Below are 20921 nucleotides of genomic sequence, written 5' to 3'. Positions count from 1 at the left end.
ATGTCTCTCCTCCTGTCTTATGTAGTCTTGTTGGCAATCCAGTCCTAATAACCCCCTGAACTTTCCCATTGATGCCTTACCATAATACCTTAAATTTACACTGTTCTTCCAAGACTTTGAGCAGTAGGAGACTGGGATGTTTTCACTTTCCTTGCATTTACATAACAGAGACCTTCTGAAGAGCTTGGTTGTTGTGAGAATCGGTTTTGAACAGGTGCTTTATCATTTTTAGATGTTATTTCATACTGAGATATTTTTGTAACAGCCTTATTGAAACGTAATTCATGTATCATATGGTTCACCCATTTAAAGTAAGTTGAGTGGTTTTTAGTATATTCATAGAGTTGTACAACCATCACTGCAGTTGGTTTTAGAACATCTTTGTTATATCCCAAAAAGAATCCGTACCTATTGGCCTTCATTCCCTATTTCTCACCAGCTGCCCCTCCCTCCCTGCCTGCTTCTGACAACCACTAATGTACTTTGTGTCAATATAGATTTGTCTATTCTGGACATTTCATATAAATGAAATCATGCACTATGTAGTCTTTTGTGACTGGCTGGCTTCTTTCACTTAGCGTCTTGTTACCTGGATAATGTTTTAAAATATAATTTTGCAGGATTTAAGAGCAATAAACTCTAACCCCTTGACTTGCCAGTAAGGAGCAGTCTAATTTGGAAACATACTAACTTAAATATATTTGTTTACTCTGGGCATGTAAATGTGAAGTTTATTTAAAATAAGTTTAGATGGAGTATCTGGAATATCATAAAGGATGAGACTAAAATTTTGGTCTAAGTTGAGAAATATGCCTATCCTTACCCCCCAATTTTACTGTTACCTTATTGAACTTTAGTCTTGATTTTTAAATGATCTTCTGGTAAAGGACACTTGATATGGTAGGCAACTTACTTTGTAAGAAGATTTAAATTTCACTAAAATCTTTTGTCTACTTATTCTGTCTTTATAGATATTTTGAGGACTTTGAGAAAAGAATTCCTCGTGAAGAGATGTTACAAATGCAAGTAAGAGTGTGCTGAATTGTATTCTTTGATTAGAATTGAGAATGTCACCTGGTAAAAAGCCATTTTTAGAATACTGACTTAATTTTTTTTCTATTAGGATATTGTACTAAATGAAGTTAAAAAAGTGGATTCTGAATACATTGCTACAGTCTGTGGCAGTTTCAGAAGAGGTAACATACTTCCTAATCTTAGGTTATTCATGCCTTGATGTTAAAATTGCCTAATGTATAGCCAGAAATGGATTAAAAAGATGTAATTTGTGTTACTTCATAGATTTACTAAGATCCAGTAGAGTATTAGCTACCTTTGTTTATAAATAGGAATATGCATTAAAAATGAGAGGAAATTCATCCTGATTTTATTATAGGATATTTTAATGACTAGTTTTAATAAATCTTGTAGAATAATTTTACGTCTATTAAAATCCTAAGAGTGATTTCCTGACTAGATGCTAGGGAAGCTGTGGGTAGGTGGTGGGTTGTTGCTCTTTTAAACTTTCTTTTATTTTCTAAGTTTACTCTTATGGTTCTAAAAATAGTGTCACTGAAGTACTAGTTCTAAACCAATTCTCACAATAGCCAGGTCCTTCAGAAGATCTCCTCCTATGTGAATGTGAGCAAAGTGAGAACCAAGAGAATCCTGGTTTCTTACTGGCTCAAAATTTGGAAGGGTAACATAAATTTCTAAATATTAACTTTAAAAATCAGAATACAAAAACTTGATTTAAGACTTCTGGAATATATGGTGGCAAGTTGAATTTAAATAAAAAATATAAAAATTAAAATAAAAAAAAAAGACTTCTGGAATAGATATCTGAATCTGGCCACTTTTGGAGTTTTGCCTTAGGCAGTAGATGATGAGCTATCACAAATTCTCCAAGGTAGCTGCTGTAAGAATCTGGAGTTAGGGAGAGGACCCTGCTGAATCTAATTGGTGATGAGTAGAAAGAACATTGGCTTGGGGCCTAAAGAACGGGTCCTGAGGGCAAATCTATTGTTGATATACGATTAAAGTCTGTCTCTCCATATCCTAGTTCCCATATTTGCTAAGTGAGAGGATTAAAGTTGACCAGTTGTCGAATATTTCTGTGCGCCATAAATACCTAGAAAGTTACAAAAAACACACATTGGTGTACCCTGCTACAAACCTGCTAAGTAAGAATCTTCTTAGATGGGGCCTTGGAATCTGAATTTTCAGAGTGGACTTGGATACACAGTAAGCCAAATACATGCTCACTTGAAAATGACAGTCTTTCTGGATTTCAGTATTTCTATTTTATTTTTATTACTAAGTAGGTTATATAGTTGCATGCTTTAAAATAAAAAAGGCATACACTAAGAAATGTCCCTTCTATCCTGTTAATTGCTCTCCCTCCACTCACCTCCACTGTCTCACTAATGATCACTTTCTTGCGTGTTCTTTCAATGGTTTTACATGTAACTATAAATAAATGTGAATGTACATTGTTTTTTCCCATTTTATTTTTTATTTTTATTTATTTAAAAAATTTTTACTATTGAAATATAGTTGAAATAGTGTTAGAGTAGTTTCAGGTGTGCAACATAGTGACAGCAGTTCTATACACTACATGGTGCTCACCTACAATAAGTAGTTACTATCCATCACTGTACAATGTTAATACAATATTGACTGCATTAATTATGTTGTACTTTTCATTCCCATGACTTAACTTACTTTATGACTGGAAATTTGTATTTCCTAATCCCCTTCACCTATTTTATCCATTCCCTACCTACCCCCACCTCTGGCAACCACCAGTTCTCTGTACTTAGAAACCTGTTTCTGTTTTGTTTATATTTGTTTTGTTTTTTAGGTTCCACACAAAAGTGAATCAGGTGGTATTTGTGTTTCTCAGTCAGACTTATTTCACCTAACATAATAAATACCCTCTAGGCCCATCCATGTTGTCATAAATGACAAGATCTCATTTTTTGTGGCTGAGTAATATTCCATTGTATATTTATACCACATCTTTATCCAGCAAATATGTGTTCTTGGTGTCCTTTTCCCCCCTTTCTTTCACGAAAGTAGCATAATATATACACAGTATGTACCTTCTTTCACTTAAAAATACATCTTGGAAATCTTTCCACATCAGTATATAGAAAGCATCCTTATTCTTTTTTACAGCTGCATAACATTTGGCTATGTGGATGTTCCATACTTTATTTATCTGGTCCTTTGTTAATAGATTCTTGGATTGTTTTTCCTTTTTTGCTAAAGTAATTGTTTTGCTTTTTAAATGGATAGAGTAATACATTTTTTTTGGTGATAGGTGGTAAAAGACCCTTAACTTTTAGGATAAAGAAATGAAAAGACAAAATTTTCTTTCTTAAAATAGCTTCCATGAATATCCTGGGATCAGCACACATTCAGTCGAGTCTTCTTTGTGTTTAAATATCTGGTTAAACATTGTTGATGTCTAAAAATGGTGGTCCAGAGACACTCCCATATCTTCAGTGATCAAAAATATGTTTTACATATATGTAAATGATGAATCATTAAATTCTACTCCTGAAACTAATAATGCTATGGTAATTGTTAACTAACTTGAATTTAAATAAAATCTGGGAAGAAAAAAATTGTTTTATATATATTATACTTATAAAAATAACAAAAAAGGGAATAAGCAGCATTATTTTATGCCAACTTTGTGGCAGGCCTATCCTGGATGCTTTTACATATGTTCTTAGTTGCACAAAACTATAGAGTAGTTTTTAGTAGTTTATAGACAGAGAAACTGAAGTCTAGATTAATATATAGTCTTCATTTGTAATATTGATTTAAAAAAATTTTTAAGTAAAAAAATCCACTTAAATGGAGACAAAACTTCATAGTGTTATAATAAAAGAAAGTATAAACAACTTTACATATAATCTTCCTAAAGTTATGTGGTTGTAGAGTGAGGATCAAAACAAAAATCTAAGTCTTTATAAAATGCTATATTCTTTTTTTTTTTTTTTTTTTAAGATTTTATTTATTTGAGATAGAGCAGGAGCTGAGGGAGGGAGGAGCAGAGGGAGAGGCAGACTCCCCGCTGAGCAGGGAGCCCAATGCAGGGCTCCATCCCAGGATCCTGAGATCATGACCTGAGCCAAAGGCAGATGCTTGACTGACTGAGCCACCCAAGCACCCCTAAAATGACATATTCTTACCCATGATGCCTTAATAGTAATTTTTGCCAATATTCATTAAATGAATTCAGTCATAAGAATTGAAATGGATTTTCTAACTAATAGGACATATTGTTTAATTTGAGGTTTTCAGGGCAGCCCGGGTGGCTCAGCAGTTTACCGCTGCCTTTGGCCCAGAGTGTGATCCTGGCAACCCAGAATCGAGTCCTATGTCGGGCTCCCTGCATGGAGCCTGCTTCTGCCTGTGTCTGTGCCTCTCTCTCTATGCCTCTCATCAATAAATAAATAAAATCTTAAAAAAAAATAATTTGAGGTTTTCAGATATGTAGTGTTCATAGGTTTATTTTATTTTATTATTTTATTTTTTTAAAGATTTTTTATTTATTTATTCATGATAGTCACAGAGAGAGGAGAGAGAGGCAGAGACACAGGCAGAGGGAGAAGCAGGCTCCACATGGGGAGCCTGAGGCGGGACTCGATCCCGGGACTCCGGGATCGCGCCCTGAGCCAAAGGCAGGTGCTAAACCGCTGAGCCACCCAGGGATCCCCCATAGGTATATTTTAAAGCTTTTTTTTTTTTTAGATAGTGCTTTATCCTTTTAAATTTTTTTAAATTTATATTTTTAACTTTTAAAAAAAATTCAAGTATAATTAACATGTAGTTATTTTCAGGTGTACGATACAATGATTCAACAATTCTGTACATTACTAGTGCTTATCATGATAAATGTACTCTTAATTCCCTTGACCTATTTCACCCATCCTGCCTGCCTACATTCTCTCTGGCAACTACCATTCTCTATTTGAAGAGTCTGTTTTTTATTTTTTTTAATATTTTATTTATTTATTTATTTATTTATTTATTTATTTATTTATTTATTTGTTTGTTTGTTTATAAGATTTTATTTATTTATTCATGAGATATGCAGAGAGAGAGGCAGAGACATAGAGGGAGAAGCAGGCTCCATGCAGGGAGCCCGATGCGGGACTCGGTCCTGGGACCCTGGGATCATGCCCTGAGATGAAGGCAGACACTCAACCACTGAGCCACCCGGGTGTCACTGTCTGTTTTGTTTTTTAAATTCCATATAAGAGTGAAATCATATGGTAATTGTCTTTCTATGACTGATTTACTTCACTTAGCATAATATCCTCTGCATCCATCCATGTTGTTGCAAATGGCAAGATTCGTGGGTTTTTTTATGGCTAAGTAATATTCTATTGTGTGTATTTACCATATCTTCATTCATCTGTCGATGGACTGCTTGGTCATCTATTGATGGAAACTTGGTTGCTTCCGATTCTTGGCTTTTGTAAATAATGTTTCAGTAAACATAGGAGTGCATGTTATCTTTATGAATTAGTGTTTTTTGTTGGGTAAATACCTAGCAGTAGAACTACTGGATCATATGGTTATTTTATTTTATTTTATTTTATTTTATTTTATTTTATTTTATTAATTAATTAATTTATTGGCAATTTTATTTTTAATTTTTGGGAGAACCTCTATACTGTGTTCCAGAGTGGCTGCATTAGTTTGCACTCCCACCAACAGTGCAAGAGGGTTCCCCTTGTTCCATGTCCTCGCCAACACCTGTTGTTTCTAGTGTTGTTAATGTTAGCCATTCTGACAGGTTTGAAGTGGTATCTCATTGTGGTTTTGATTTGCATTTCCCAGATGATGGGCATCTTTTGGTGTGTCTTTTGGCCATCTGAATGTCTTCTTTGTAAGAATGTTGTTTTTATTCATTATTGAGTAGTTATTTAGGTGCATTTTTAATACATGTAGCCAACTGTGCGTAATACATATCTAATGCCAGTTACTGTTGTTACTCCAGATTCTTCCATTTACATCAGCCTATGTGAATAGCTGAACAGAAAATTGAAATCTTGTAACTGAGTATGAAGTGTAGTGAAAAAGAAAGTTAGGCTGGAAGAAGTAAGCTCATACATGTGACATCACTTTGGTTTCTGCGTTTGCCTAATTGATAGATTTACATCGAGAATTCCATACATATTTTTATTATCATAGGTGCAGAGTCCAGTGGTGACATGGATGTTCTTTTGACCCATCCAAGCTTTACCTCTGAATCAGCCAAACAGGTATCACAGGATTTATTTATAATCAAATGTGCTAAGTCTTATGCAACAGTGAATATCATTTTCTACATGGCAGTTGGATATCCCGGAATGAATTTTTGTTTTAATCTTTCTGAAAAGTCAGTTGTACTTTGTACTGATTGAATTCTGTGAAAGGCAGAGTAAGTGGTTGAAAGGGATACATTTAAAAAAAAAAAAAAAAAAGCAAGGGAATACATAGTGGTGTTTTTCTGCAGGGAATTAGGGACAGTCTGATTTTTGAAAAAGAAAAAAATTTAGTAAACATTTCCAGAATTATTTATTATCTATCATGGATATTTCTAAAATATCCAGTATAATATTGAGGTTTTCATGAAGGTAATATTTTTCTATTAAGCAATATTATATTAAGAAACTTTATTCCTATTAGAAAACCCATGAAAGCAAAACATTTGTGATTTTAGAATATATACCTTTTAAAGATGAAGCAGCTAACTTTTTGATTTAATGAAGCAGATAAACACAAATGATGTCTGTTTGGGGGTATCATGATATTGGTGAAGAATGGTGGCTCCTAAAAATATGTTTCATTTGATAAATGAATTTTGTGCTAGAAGAAAAAAGTACTTAGAACAGAGGAATACTAGGCATTTCTCCATAGATAATCAGAAAATTTATGTTAAAAATGTTTTTTTATTAATCTTATTAATCTTCTTATTTCCTATTTATGTTTCCACAGCCAAAACTGTTACATCGTGTTGTGGAACAGTTACAGAAGGTCCATTTTATTACAGATACTCTGTCAAAAGGAGAAACAAAGTTCATGGTAAGTACTCATTGGAGGTAACACTTCTGAAAAAATACCTTGGAAAACTGTTCAGTAACCATTCTGAGTATGTGACCTCAGTGCATCTTAGTATTACAGTCAATAAATAGGATATCCATGAAAATATACAGAAAATTAGCAGGATACTACTCCCAGAATATTTTAGTAAAGAATTTTAAGTTCCCTATTTGTAAATAATCTGTGCCATTGGAATACATAATTAGGCGTAATCTGCTCTTTTTAAAAGATATCTATAAATGACTTTGACACATCTAAGTTTTTCCTTAAAATAGCAAATATTCTCATATTCTCTGACTCAACTTCAGTAAGTGAGAAGAATTTTTTGAAGAATATTAATCTGTTACAACACCAAAAAAAAAAAAAAAAAAATCTGTTACAACACCAAAGAGAAGAAATTAGAGTATGTGATAAAAACAAATTATGTGGCTTGATAAGCAGAGGAGTTAACAGAGAGACACTTGCAAAGATTTTCACAGTGACATCATGACGAACTGTTAAAATCCTGTAATCTTCTTAGGGAATTAAGCTTTGAAGATTCAAGACAGATGGCAAATGAGTTAAAAAAGAGGTTAATAAGTGTCCCTGCATTGGGGATCCCTGGGTGGCTCAGTGGTTTAGCGCTGGCCTTCGGCTCAGGGCGTGATCCTGGAGTTCTGGGATCAAGTCCCACATCGGGCTCCCTGCATGGAGCCTGCTTCTCCCTCTGCCTGTGTCTCTGCCTCTCTCTCTCTCTCTCTCTCTCTCTCTCTCTCTGTCTCTCTCTGTGTCTCTCATGAATAAATAAATAAAATCTTAAAAAAAAAAAAAAAAAGTCCCTGCATAAAAACCAACAGGAAGGCAAATAGCAATCTAGGACTAAGGTAATAAAAAGTGCTCACTTAAATTTGTACTTTTAATCCCCCTTTTCCCAAGTTATATGCCTGAAATGGAAAGAGAATGTGCTTTTGGAGAATGGACATGTTAATATTAGCAAGAGTCTCACTGCATAGATTTGACAGTGGTTTAAACCAACAGTAGAAGATAGTTGAGATAGATCATTGAAATATCCTGTCATTCAGAAAGTAGAATGGTGCTTGCCAGGGGCCTATAGGGAAGTGGTATAGGGAATTACTATGTAACAGATACAGAATTTCAGTTGGGGAGGAGGAAACGTTTGGGAGGTGATGGTGGTGGTAGTTGCACAACAATGTGAATATACTTAATGGTATAGAACTGCACACTTAAAAATGGTTAAAATGGCAAACTTTATGTAGTGTATATTTCATCAGACCACAAAAAATCATGTCATTAAATTCAACGTGGTGATTTTAATGGGGTATGAAACTGTATTGCCAAAGTTGGTCATATTTTATAGTGTTTTCAAAAGAATGTTGGGAAAGGTAAAAATTCTAGTCAGTGTTTGGAAGTTAAATCTATGAGCTCTTCTCCCAGATCTATCAGATTTGGAGCTTTTACTCTAGGCCCAGGATTATAGACACATGAGATGTTATTAAAAATAGGGTTTATATATGCTCTAGGAATATCACTTTTAAATTGAGATTGATTTTAATTCATTCAAAATGAATGTGCACAAATCTTACATTTAAAGAACAATTCAATCAGATAAAATCCTGAAAATAGCATGTGCTAGACAAGTTGAATTTTTTTTTTTTTCAGTCAGGAAAGTGTCCTGGTATGCCTGGGCATCTCTGTGAAAGGCCCTAGACTTTTACTGGAGAAGCACATCAGCTCTTTTGAGAGCGACCAAGAAGGTGTTTATGCAATGCAGTAGCAGACGCACTTCTTCGCAGTCTGAACAGTTTTCTTCTTTGCTCAGAGGGAGATCCAGAGGAAACATTAGCAGAAGCTAGTAATCCAGCTAGTAAGAATACAAAGAAACAAGTTGGTAGGCTGGGTATAAGGTGGAAAGGAAAGGTGGGTAGCCACAAAGATGTGAACATGAAGAGTTGCTGGCAGTGGTGGACTTGGGTAGCTGCTCAGCCGTAGAAGAGAAGACTTTTGTCTAGCAGCCCAATTCCAGTGACTTCTGCAAACCACTTTGGTTCAGATCTTATCATACATGTGATACTTGAAAGACTAAGGCCAACTGACCGATCCTAGGCCAGGGCTGGACTTGTGGAAACCTTTGCTCTGGCTGGCCTTTCCAATCTCTCAATCATACTCCTAACAGCACATCTACAGCTATTGCCAGAAAGAGAATACCTCAAATCGATTTCCAGAAGGAAACAGGTTAAAAAAAATAAGCAAGTGGGTTTTTTGTTTGTTTTTAAAGTCGAGAAAACTAAGGCCTTTATGTTGTGTCATAGGAATCCATCTTAGTGAATAGCTTGTGTATGAAGTTTGGATACTGTACATGTGTCTCATATTCTCTGAAGCTTAAAAAATGCCATGTTTGAGCCTGTTTTGACATTTATAATTAGTATATGTTAGGATAAGGAGCAATCCAGTTTAGCTTTCAAATCAATTTATTGTGGAAGCATTAAGAGGTGATTTGTTTCTAGTTGCAAAGAAACTAGATATTCTTATATCATTGAATAGGATGATCCAAAGCAGCCAGTGTGAGGGGAGGAGTCTTGGGGAGGGCTTGAGGTAAGGGAGCTAGCCAGAGAGCAGGGCTGGAGCCAGAGCAGTGAGGAGGGGGCGTGGGCATTTAGCAGAAATAGCCAAAAAAGATGAGATCTGTTTCTGAAAGAAATTGGCAGCGAAATGAATTCCACTTACAAAGTGGAATAGAGCTGGGCACCTTGCTGGCTCAGTGGAGCATGTGACTCTTGATCTCAGGGTTGTGACTTTGAGCCGAATGTTGGGCCTAGAGATTATAAAAAAACAAAACATCAAAGTGGAATCAACCATTTTCATTCCACATCCACTTGATTTCAAAACCTCTTGTTGCTGTAACCACCGACTGCTGTGTTAAACATATGACCATTCATGTGTTGTTGAAGTACTCCTCAAAACATGAATTCCTTCAAACTAATAGTCACCAAACCTTAGGAAAGCCAAGGTTAATATTCCAGATCTTCTTGTAAAGCCATGATCTTCAGGTAATTGAGTTTTTCTTCCTGTGAATAAAATAGCATTTGGAAGAAAAAAAAATTCTTCTGCATTTAGTTACCTGTTTGCTTTATATATGATGAGTACCTTGCATATTAGCATTTTGTACAAGTTTGGCCTGGGATGATTTCTGTGAAATATCTACAGTAAGGATCCAAGGGACAATAGAAGATCCCTTGACTACCCTGAGGCAATGAAAGAGGCTTTATTTCAGACGCTCAGCATGAAGCTACCCAATTGAAATGCCAAACAAAACTAATCCACTCAACCTAATAAAGAATTTACAATAATACAGAGAAATTCTTTAACATAAGCACTTCAGAAGGAGTGCAGGAAATAAAATGAGCCTTTAGGAAAGGAACAAAGCCATTAGACAAATCCTATTACTGATGTGACAAACAGCAAGATCATTGCCTGTGGCACTCAAACATCCATATCCTCCATATCCGCAAGGTAATACCTCATGGTAATTCCAGATGGAAAGCATTTCTGATCCATTTGAAGGTTGAGTTGGAACTTGTTAATACCTAAGAAGGTTGGTTTCCTATTTTTAAGACAAACAGGTTTCATTTCATCTTTCAGCCATAGCAACAGCTAAAGGAAATACCCATTTTAGATTCTAGTTTTTAATTTTTCTATGTTGTTAAGTGAAAAAGTATACTTTTTAGTGACACGGGTAGTGAGTCGACTGTTCTTTAGGACCAGCAGCCTGTCGCATGTGTACTTTCTTTGAATGGCATTTGAAACTTTTAATTAGAAATTTCTAATATCTGTGGCTCTTTTTACATATTTATGGGTTGCTCCCCAGTCCATTATTTTGGCCTATTTTTCTAGAAAAGGAAAAGATGACTAAATAGACTGTGATAACTTTTGTTTGGAAACTGAAGAATGATAATAAAGACTTACTTGTAGAGAAGAAAATGATCCTCTAATTTTCTTATCTTTTAAATTTTTCTTGGGATGCCTGGGTTGCTCAGCCATTAAGCATCTGCCTTCGGCTCAGGTCTTGATCACAGGATCTTGGGATTGAATCCCATATCAGGCTTCCTGCATGGAGCCTGCATCTCCTCCTTCTGCTTATTTCTCTGCCTTTCTCTCTCTGTGTCTCTCATGAATAAGTTAATAAAATCTTTAAATAAATAAATAAATTAATTAATTAATTAAAATTTTCTCATTTTTCACTTCTCTGTCTTTTCTAATTTCTGGGAGATTTCCTCAGTTTTAAACTCTTCTACTTATGCTATTGTATTTTTAATTTTGATTTAAACCTTTTCCTTAGTTCTTTTCCTATAGCATTCTGCCCTTCATGTATGGAATGTTTTCTGTTATCTGAGAATATTACTATTGGCTCTTCTGTATTCTCCCTGAATTGTAATTGTTTCTTTCAAATTGTTTTTCTGTTTTGGTCTGTGTCTTTCATGTTTGATGCTTTCCCTAATTGGCTCTTATTTAGAAGCACACAAAGGCCAGATCCTTGCCTTCTGTTTCCTGTAGTTCTTCAATTACCACAAAGTATAAGAGGAAGGTGATGACAATATATAGTGCATAGAAAAGCCACTAAAGTTAAAAATGCTGGGGATTATAAAACTGCCTGCATTTAAAGCAAAAGCCTCACACTTAACATTTGATTAAAGTTAAGCCTGAAGTTTAAAAACGTCTTTAAGCATTCTTTGAAATATCCATTTTAGGGTGTTTGCCAGCTTCCCAGTAAAAATGATGAAAAGGAGTATCCACACAGGAGAATTGATATAAGGTATTACTTAAAATTTGTTGCTGACCTATTAATTTTTCCCTTTTCTCTTTCCTTTGTCCTCTGTGTATCTTGGGATTCACATAAATGTCTCAAACCCCCTTTCATTGTGAACTGCCATGTGTTCATGCTATAGACACCACTTAGCCTGAAAATATGTAGAGTAATGACTGTGCACAGAATTTTTATCTATTTTCTCAGAATTTGCGTCTCATCATGATACCTTCCACAGCTCAGAAGTAGTTTCCTGCCTGGGGAAAGTTGGTTGTAATACGTGATACCGCTGATACTGCTCTTGTTTCTCCACACCTTGCACAGTTTAGTTTACTGAAACCTAGACTAACTGCAAGCTTGGAGCAATTTCAACAGTCTACCTAATCATAGTCTCCTCCTTAGGTTATTAAACCACATAGACTTATTGTAGGTGTTTGTGCCTTTTTGATAAGAGCCCTATTTTTGCCAAATTTGAAATTTTTGGTGAAAGATGTATTTATCTATCTATTTTAGGTTGATACCCAAGGATCAGTATTACTGTGGTGTTCTCTATTTCACTGGGAGTGATATTTTCAATAAGAATATGAGAGCTCATGCCCTAGAAAAAGGCTTCACAATCAATGAGTACACAATCCGTCCCTTGGGAGTTACTGGTGGGTATTTGTGTCTGCATTAGAGATAATCCTGGTCATCTGGAGAGAATAGTTATTTTCAAAGATGCTTTAGCAGTTTTGGTTTCTCTAAAAAGCCTTTGAGTAGTTTTGCCAGTTAATTGTAGTTTCTTTGTATTATGAGTCCCTCAGGCAACAAAAGGGTCTTTAAATCCATAGGTGCTCAAGCCCTCAATTGAAGGCCTTGATGGCAAGAGTTATTTCTAGCTCTATTAGAATGAATTAATGATGGTCAATAGAAAAAATCTCATAGATCTAAAGTGGGTTTTTTTGTTTGTTTTTCATGTACCTCCAAGACTTCTGAAGATACTAGGTATCATTGCTTTTAGTGCCAGAACAAAACTGGTAGCTTTGGCCACATGCTTTCTAAAGTTTAAAGAGTTCAAAACAAAACAAAACAAAACATAATAAAGTTTAAAGAGTGGAGTGCCTGGCTGGCTTAGTTGGTAGAGCATGCAACTCTTGATTTCAGGGTGTGAGTTCAAGCCCCTTTTTGGGTATAGAGCTTACTTAAAAAAATTTTTTTAAGGTTCCCTGGGTGGCTCGGCGGTTCAGCGCCTGCCTTTGGCCCAGGGTGTGACCCTGGAGTCCCAGGATCGAGTCCCGCATCAGGCTCCCGGCATGGAGCCTGCTTCTTCCTCTGCCTGTGTCTCTGCCTCTCTGTCTCTCTGTGTGTGTCTATCATGAATAAATAATAAAATCTTTTAAAAAAATAATTTTTTAAAATAAAAAAAGTTTAAAGAGTAAGAATTGAAAAAAAAATTTTTTTAAAGAGTAAGAATTGTTTAATCTATGTTAACATTTCACAGTGTCCTGTGTAGTTTATTAATTCTCTACTAGGAAAATGAAGATTTTGTCATTTTGTCCTTGAAGTATAAAACAGGGCTTTCTTCCCTGGTAGATGAAAGCAGTGCTTCTCGAATGTAAATGTGTCTACAGGCTACATGGGGACCTCATTAAATGCAGATTCTAATTGGAGGGGACCCCATATTCTGCATTTCTAGTAGATTTCCAGGTAATGCCCTTACTACTAGCCCAGGGACCACATTTTGAGTTGCAAAGGAAACTAACTAGAGTATTTCATATGATCCACGGTGGCTACAGTGAAGATCCAGCAGAGAGGAGAATCATGGATTAGGATCACATAAATGGCCCTAGTTGGGATACTCAGGTTCCTTTTGTAGCACTAGTAATATATGTGACAAAGCTGGAACAAAGGCTCATGTGGGAGGATGGGGGAGGTCAATATCATGTTTTAGTGGTTTGGTTACCATTTTCTCTTCCTTCTGAAAGTGAGTTCCATGTGGCTATCATCCCTAAACCCTCATAACTAAATTCCAAAACTGGTTTGTAAGTAAGTTTCTTTTCTCTGTACTTGTAGGAGTTGCTGGAGAGCCTCTGCCAGTGGATAGTGAGAAAGACATCTTTGACTACATCCAGTGGAAATACCGAGAACCCAAGGATCGGAGTGAATGAGGCCATTCTTCTCAGGCTAGCCCAGCTCAGTTGGAGTCTTAATTTATTTCTTAACCTTTGCTATGTAAGGGTCTTTGGTGTTTTTAAATGATTGTTTCTTCTTCATGCTTTAGCTTGCACTGTAGTCAATAAAGAAAGCCTCTAGTACTATTATCAGATGTTCTTATTTTATTAGCAAATATGTATCTTCACAATCACACTTTACTAAGGTTTTAGTGGAGAGAAGAGATGTTAGCAGTGTTCAATGGGAATTTTTATTTTCTCCTTTTCTGCTCTTCTGTTAAAAACCACATTACCCTATTACCTTTCCTCCTATTTATTAATTTACAGATTAATCAGAGACCAGGCACTGGAAGATGGTTCAGTATGCTTTAGACATTAGGGACCTTCATAAATTTAATTTTTTTCTTTGGTTGGTTTGGCCCCCATATTCAATTTTGTCCTATATACTTCCTATATACTTAAAACCTTCCTATATACTTCCTATATACTTAAAACCTAAGAGCAGATATGTGCTTTATTTCTTAAATGCAATCTAAAATTGTTATAATTCATCAGAGAGAGCTTCCCTAAGCAAAACCACTTCTAATATACGCCCACATGTACAAAATATGGCCTCTTCAGCTTCAACAAAAATTTTACTTATTCACCCGTTTTCCTCCAAGGCAACGTTTAAGTTTAAATGGTCAAGTATATAAATTGAAATGTTCCTTGAAAGCTCTACTTTTGAAATTATATAAATGTAATGTGTATAATTAAATTAATATGATTAAGTTAATATATTTTCATATAAACCATGTATTTGGTTTTATAAACCATGTAATTTGTTTTATATAGAATTTTTACATATTTAACATTATATAAATATAAAATATAAAGTTATCAAATGATTAAGTAAAGCTATTGAAAGTAAAAACACTCCTTGAAGGCCCTAGCTTTGAAATAATGTAATCTACATAATTAATATAACTAGGTTATAATATAATTTAATGTTATAATTTAATAAAATAATTCAATGTAATATAAATTACATAATGTAAAATTACATGTAATTTATATAATATAAATATGTAATATAAATGATTAATTTGTATAATTAAAAGTTATATAAATATAAAATGTAAAAAGTTATCAAATGATTAAGTGAAGCTATCAAAAACAAAGTATGTGCAAATGCTTTGTAACTTGCAAAGGACTATACACACATAAAATACTGCCTTTTGAATTTCATTTCTTTATTAACCAAATTATTTTGTAGTGAAGGGCATTACCCTTACAAGAAATGAAAGACAATAAGAGGGATTTTAAGGAAAAATTTTTTTTCTTTACTGTGATAATTTTCACTGGTAAGATAAGAATTAACTGCAGAGACCATCACTTATTTTCCCCATAAGCTACTGTCAGGTACTAAAATTTCACCAGAAATTATGTAAAGATTTATTTGAGTCACTAAGTCAAACGAAACTTTTCTGTAGAATCCCATGACTTTTCTGCAGAAATAGACAAAAAGCCCACGCCAGTTTTCCCTCCTCACAAGGCAGCATCTCACAGTGCTCTGGGTCTATCTCAGTTGCTACCAGATTTGATTTATAGAGATATTTGTATAAAAGATTTTTAAATTAATGTCTGAGATTTCTGTTTGAATACAATAAGGAGTTGTCTTTATTTTGAAGTATTTACAGCTTTTTAGATTTTTTGGCATACTCTTAACCGCGCAATTTGTCGGTTGCCAGTCACTTGATTTCGACATAACAGTCCAGGACCACAGTCACAGCGCTGGAAGATTTCTGGAGCTTGAGCAGTATCTTTCTGCCCTCTCCTAGAGCAGACCTGTCCCTCCAAGAGGACTGGCTTACAAATTTTAGTCCAAAAATGACGAGCACAGCAAAGTCCAGCTCTGCAGTCAGAAGTCCTAAGACATCTTTCTCCCTCTTGCCCTGTAACAAGATTCATATGGGCTGTTACCACAAATGGGGAAGATGGCAAATGGGGGCATTGTTACTGGGATGAGATGTAGGATCTAGAGCTGAAGGCTACAAAGTACAAATATAAGCAGCAAGCAGGTCTCCCAGAGCTAGATCTTACACTAAAAATAGACAAAATGAGGGATGCCTGGGTGGCTCAGTGGTTGAGCATCTGCCTTTGGCTCAGGGTGTGATCCTGGAATCCCAGGATTGAGTCCCACATTGGGCTCCCTGCGGAGAGCCTGCTTCTCCCTCTGCCTGTGTGTGTGTTTCTCCTCTTCTCTCTGTGTCTCTCATGAATAAATAAAATCTTAAAAAGAATAAAAAATGCATCTACTTTCATTTTTATTTTGCATACTGAGGAGCTAGAAAGGGAAATCTGCATTTGTTAAATTACTATAAAAAGATGTATGTGTTAAAATTCACTTAAAGATTTTTTTGCTCACTAGTTCATTATTATGGCTAGTCCCCTGCCTTCTGGACTGGCTGACTGCCTTATGCTACTCCCTATGTGGTCTCCGGAGCTGTGGATAGAGACAGATTAGAAACTGTGTTTCTGGATTGGGGAGTTGGGTTCAGCCTATCCCTAAAAGCCTAGGAGGAAGAAATGTTTTTCTTCTTTATTTTTTAAGATATTATTTATTTATTTGAGAGAGAGAGAGAGACAGAGCGCACAAGCAGGGGGAGGGGCAGAGGGAGAAGCAGACTCCTCATGAAGCAGGGAGCCCCGCGTGGGGCTAAATCCCAGGACCCTGATATCATGACCTGAGCTGAAGGCAGACACAACCAACTGACCACCCAGGCGCCCCAGGAAATGCTCTTTAAAAAAAACAAAACAAAACACAAAAGTGTTCAGAATGTTTCTCTTACCCCTACTGCCTTGTGATTTAATATTTGGCTTCCTTTTGGGTTTGTTTTCCTGAATTGGATGCTCAGTTGTTCCTTTTGTGTCCACATCATCTTGGTCATCGATCTGTCTTTCCAATATTGGCATTCTATCTTCTATCATCGTACAAGCATCTGAGACAACCAGGTGTGGTTAGAGTTACTAGCTTCAAGGATTAGAACCACAGACATGCTAATTATTACACTGTTACATAGTTTAGCCCTACCTCTGCCTTGAGTTTTCATGATTTCTGGGACATATGCACTAAATATTTACATGTACATATGGCAGAGAAAGCAGTTAAGTAATTAGTGGAATCCAAGTGAAAATGAAAGAATTTGAAAGATTCCAACTTGAACCCTTCTTTTAAAATCATCTCTAAGTTGTTGACAAAAATGGTGGCCAGGAAAAAACTATTTTGTTGCATTGAGAAAAGGCAGCTGCATAAACTACTTCAAGCATGAATCCAGGAAACCTTCAGAGAGGGCCTATCATGGATCATTCTAGCCTATGAGACTTGGATGCAGTCTTCAGTTTAAAGCCACTGTTCACAGGGGCACAGCAGTCCTGCAAGTGTTTGTGGTAGCTCACCATTCAAGCAGAGCATTCCAGGGCAGCACATGGCACTACGTTGGCACCTCCTCTGTAACCCACGACACGTAGCACAGAATGGCTTCTCGTCTTGAGGTTTGAGGCAGAATTTTCTAGAACTGCAGTCCTTGTCAGACAGGCACTGTGGACCCTGTTAGGAAAAACTCGTCACGGAGCTGGGGAATCCAACAAGATGTAAGATGACTTTTCATTCCAAGTGGGAGGTGAAGGAAGCAAAATCATAATGGCACTTCGAATGCAGTGACAGACCTTCAGTGGCACCTTAATTTTTCACTATAATTGGTTTTCTCCCACAAATGGCAGATCAAATCTCCAGTGAAGAAACCTGTGTGCTGCAAAGGTTGTTTTCGAAAAATTGTCCTACTTTTAACACTCAGGATTTAATTTCCTTGTGCCCTTGGTGAAAGTGGAAGAAAACATCTTCCCATGAATGAGATTTTTGATTCAGACCTATTACCCCTAGAAGTTGTGCTACCCTTTCAGTAAGTGTAAGGCTAGTGTTTGTGCCATTCGGATTTGGCATTTTAAGTCTAGTGAGCCACAGCAACCTCTGCGTCCCCCTGCCAGCCAGCCCCTCGGTGAGCCTTCCCCCAGGGCACTACCCCCTGCCCCCTGAGCTGCACTTTACCTTACGAGCCCCTTCAGCATAGCTCTTGATGTTGTTGAAGTCCAGAACCAGAGCTCCCAGGGGGGCGCAGAACCAGCTGAGCCCCAGCAAGACCACCACCACCATCCTTTAATCCCCTTGACCTTCTCAGACCTCTCGACAACCTCCAAACGGGGCCGCTTTAAACCCACAAGAGGGCAAATGGAAACTTGACAGGTCGTCTGGAACTGCTTTTCCTGGAGGAGAAGCAAATCTTTCTCTGCGTAAGGTATGTGAACTAGGATGAGCAGGATCCTATTTATACCAGATGTGCCCCTCTGCTTTCCCCCCCGCCGCCCCTCCTCCATTTCCTTCCTCCTTTGCCCCACACAGGCTTCAACAAATCCCTTTAAATCTGTTTGATCAATAGTTCAAAACAAAGACTCGATAGACGGAGAGAAGGGGCAGGGCCAAGGCAGCTTCTCCTCCAGGGGTTGAATCCCTCTTAATTATTGCATATCAAAGTTAGTTCAAAGGGTTAGCAGAGGAGCAGGATGTCTGTATCAAAGGCAAACTCTGATAATCACCTGCACTTCCTACCTTCAGTAATCCTTTGCGGGTGGAGGGAGTCTGTTCTAAGATCTGTTTTCGCAGTTAATTGTGCTCAAAGAAAGAATGAATCATATTGGCCAATGTGGCTACAGAGGATGCCAAAAAGTAATGAGCTACAAAATGTCCCAAGAAGCTTTAAACTCTGCTTCAGATAGTGAAGACAGATAGAAAGGAGAGAAAATGCCTTCTGATTAGCTCTGGCATCCAGATGTAAAAACTCCAATAGCTTAAAAGCTGTGAACATAATAGCACCTGTTCCAATTCAGTGTTAATTGGAAAATAATCCTTCTTAAACTGCAAATTGAACTACTTGAAGCCAAGGTTATTTAATTAGGAAATTAGTGAGATTTATAATAGTGCACCCCCTTCTTTTCTTGATGGTGGGGATAATCTCAGCAAGTCCATTTTATGCAGATTCATACAATTCAATAGGAAGCGTCAGATGCATTTTATGTGCAATGCATTTAATTTGCATTGCATTGTGTTAAATGGACTTGAGCAGAACAATCCTCCAAGTCTCTAGCTGATTTCAGGTGGGATTTCATTCATTTTCAATGTTCCTAATTTGAATTTTTAAAAATATCTGCTTCATCCCTTTTTGTCTCTCTCTCTCTCTCTCTCTCTCTCTCTCTTTTTTTTTTTTTTGGTCTGCCAGACTGTTGGAGAAGTCAGATCATTTAGACCCATGCTTATCATTGCCTAAGTATTTTTGCAGTAGAACAATCTAGATCTGGGTCAGAATATTTCCCTTTTTTGACTCTTTGTTTTCATTGTCTTCAGTGTAGATTCATCCCGGTGTCTCAGGTGTAGAGGGCTGTTTAAAATATAAAAATACACGGTGGTGGGCAGTGTGTCTAGCTGGCTGGCTTGGAAGGGCATGCAAGGGCAGCCCCGGTGGCGCGGCGGTTTAGCGCCGCCTGCAGCCCAGGGCGTGATCTGGAGACCCTGGATCGAGTCCCACATCGGGCTCCCTGCATGGACCCTGCTTCTCCTTCTGCCTGTGTCTCTGCCTTTTTCTCTCTCTCTCTGCATCTCTATGAATAAATAAATAAATAAAATCTTAAAAAAAAAAAAAAAAAGGAAGGGCATGCGACTCTTGATCTTCGGGTGATGAGTTGAGCCTCATGTTGGGTGTAGACTACTTACATAGATAAGAACATAAAATCTAAAAATGCAGAGATCCCTGGCTGGCTCAGTTGGTGGAGCATGTGACTCTTGATCTTGGAGTTGTGGGTTTGAATCCCACACTGGGTATAGAGATTACTTAAAATTGAAATCTTTGGGATCCCTGGGTGGCGCAGCGGTTTAGCGCCTGCCTTTGGCCCAGGGCGCGATCCTGGAGACCCGGGATCGAATCCCACGTCGGGCTCCCGGGGCATGGAGCCTGCTTCTCCCTCTGCCTATGTCTCTGCCTCTCTCTCTGTGTGTGACTATCATAAATAAATAAAAATTAAAAAAAATTGAAGTCTTTAGCAACAAAAACAGCAAAATCTAAAAATGCAGTATCTAAGCCATAATGGCAGTCTGGGTATTACTCCAGAACATCAACACATTGAAATGTATCTCAACACTCCATGCAATGGGAGCATTCCCATTTAATTCCTGATTAGTTTAGCAGCCCCTGAACTGAGGCTTCCTTCTCTTGGTTCTGTCTTGGGTTGGGGCTGCTTGTCCACCACCCAAATGGTTCATGGGAACTACTTCTGCTAGTACTCCTTTTTTTTTTTTTTTTCTGCTTCAACTGAAAAACATCAAACACTCTTTGATAGTATGATAAGCCTGGTGACTAGGTGTGTTACAGGATTTTTTTTGAAGTTGGACAATTATGACCAAGGATAAAGGAGAGAACCCCCAGGGTTCCTTCTCTGCTGGGGATCTTTGCTTCCTGTTACCTAACTGAAGAGAGAGTTTCAGGGCACCAAAGGCCTCTGGCAATTAACACAGACAAAAGGACTGATGGGAAATCCTGTAACAGCAGAAACACTCATCGAGCACTGAGCACTTCATATGTAGCAGAACTTATGGTTAAATGTTGGAAATAACAAAACAGTCCTTGGCTGTGAGGAGCTAGTGTCTGGTCAGAAGACACATAAATATCTAGGGATGATTCCATAATATAACAAGCACTAAGATAAAGGCATCAATGCAGAGCTGGAGGCTCACTGAGGAGGGCATATCTAGACCTTCTGGAGAAATAAAGAAATGCATC

General features: G+C 37.0%; 2 protein-coding genes across 3 annotated transcripts in view; one reads left to right on the top strand and one right to left on the bottom strand.

Annotated features, from left to right (window-relative positions):
* The window catches only part of POLB (DNA polymerase beta), a 29239-nt gene extending 15034 nt beyond the window's left edge, over positions 1 to 14205 (top strand). The window contains exons 8-14 of one of the 2 annotated variants that reach the window (XM_025441463.3): positions 972 to 1026; positions 1124 to 1196; positions 6214 to 6284; positions 7000 to 7086; positions 11850 to 11914; positions 12419 to 12558; positions 13958 to 14205. In XM_025441463.3, coding sequence (XP_025297248.1) covers positions 972 to 1026; positions 1124 to 1196; positions 6214 to 6284; positions 7000 to 7086; positions 11850 to 11914; positions 12419 to 12558; positions 13958 to 14052 — 586 coding nt within the window. In that variant the 3' untranslated portion in view covers positions 14053 to 14205. The remainder of the gene's footprint in view (positions 1 to 971; positions 1027 to 1123; positions 1197 to 6213; positions 6285 to 6999; positions 7087 to 11849; positions 11915 to 12418; positions 12559 to 13957) is intronic. The other variant, XM_025441526.3, reaches the window with a different exon arrangement.
* Positions 14206 to 15325: 1120 nt separating this feature from the next.
* On the bottom strand, positions 15326 to 18429 carry DKK4 (dickkopf WNT signaling pathway inhibitor 4). The gene is made up of 4 exons (XM_025441751.3): positions 18143 to 18429; positions 17494 to 17644; positions 16887 to 17036; positions 15326 to 15989 (listed from the first exon to the last, which is right to left on the bottom strand). The coding sequence occupies exons 1-4, from the start codon at positions 18245 to 18247 to the stop codon at positions 15739 to 15741; spliced, it is 657 nt and encodes a 218-aa protein (XP_025297536.1). The 5' UTR covers positions 18248 to 18429; the 3' UTR covers positions 15326 to 15738.
* Positions 18430 to 20921: the final 2492 nt, after the last annotated feature.

The sequence above is a fragment of the Canis lupus genome, chromosome 16 (genome assembly GCF_003254725.2).
Source record: "Canis lupus dingo isolate Sandy chromosome 16, ASM325472v2, whole genome shotgun sequence".
In the NCBI taxonomy this organism is placed as follows: domain Eukaryota; kingdom Metazoa; phylum Chordata; class Mammalia; order Carnivora; family Canidae; genus Canis; species Canis lupus.
Note: the sequence above shows the minus strand (reverse complement) of the source record. Positions and strands in the feature narration are given on the sequence as shown.

Coding starts and splice junctions, on each gene's coding strand:
- DKK4 (XM_025441751.3), bottom strand. CDS start 18,247: ATGGTGGTGGTGGTCTTGCTGGGGCTCAGCTGGTTCTGCGCCCCCCTG. Junction 17,645..18,142: donor ATGCTGAAGGGGCTCGTAAG/GTAAAGTGCAGC, acceptor TTTTCCTAACAG/GGTCCACAGTGCCTGTCTGA. Junction 17,037..17,493: donor TGGAATGCTCTGCTTGAATG/GTGAGCTACCAC, acceptor TGGTTGTCTCAG/ATGCTTGTACGATGATAGAA.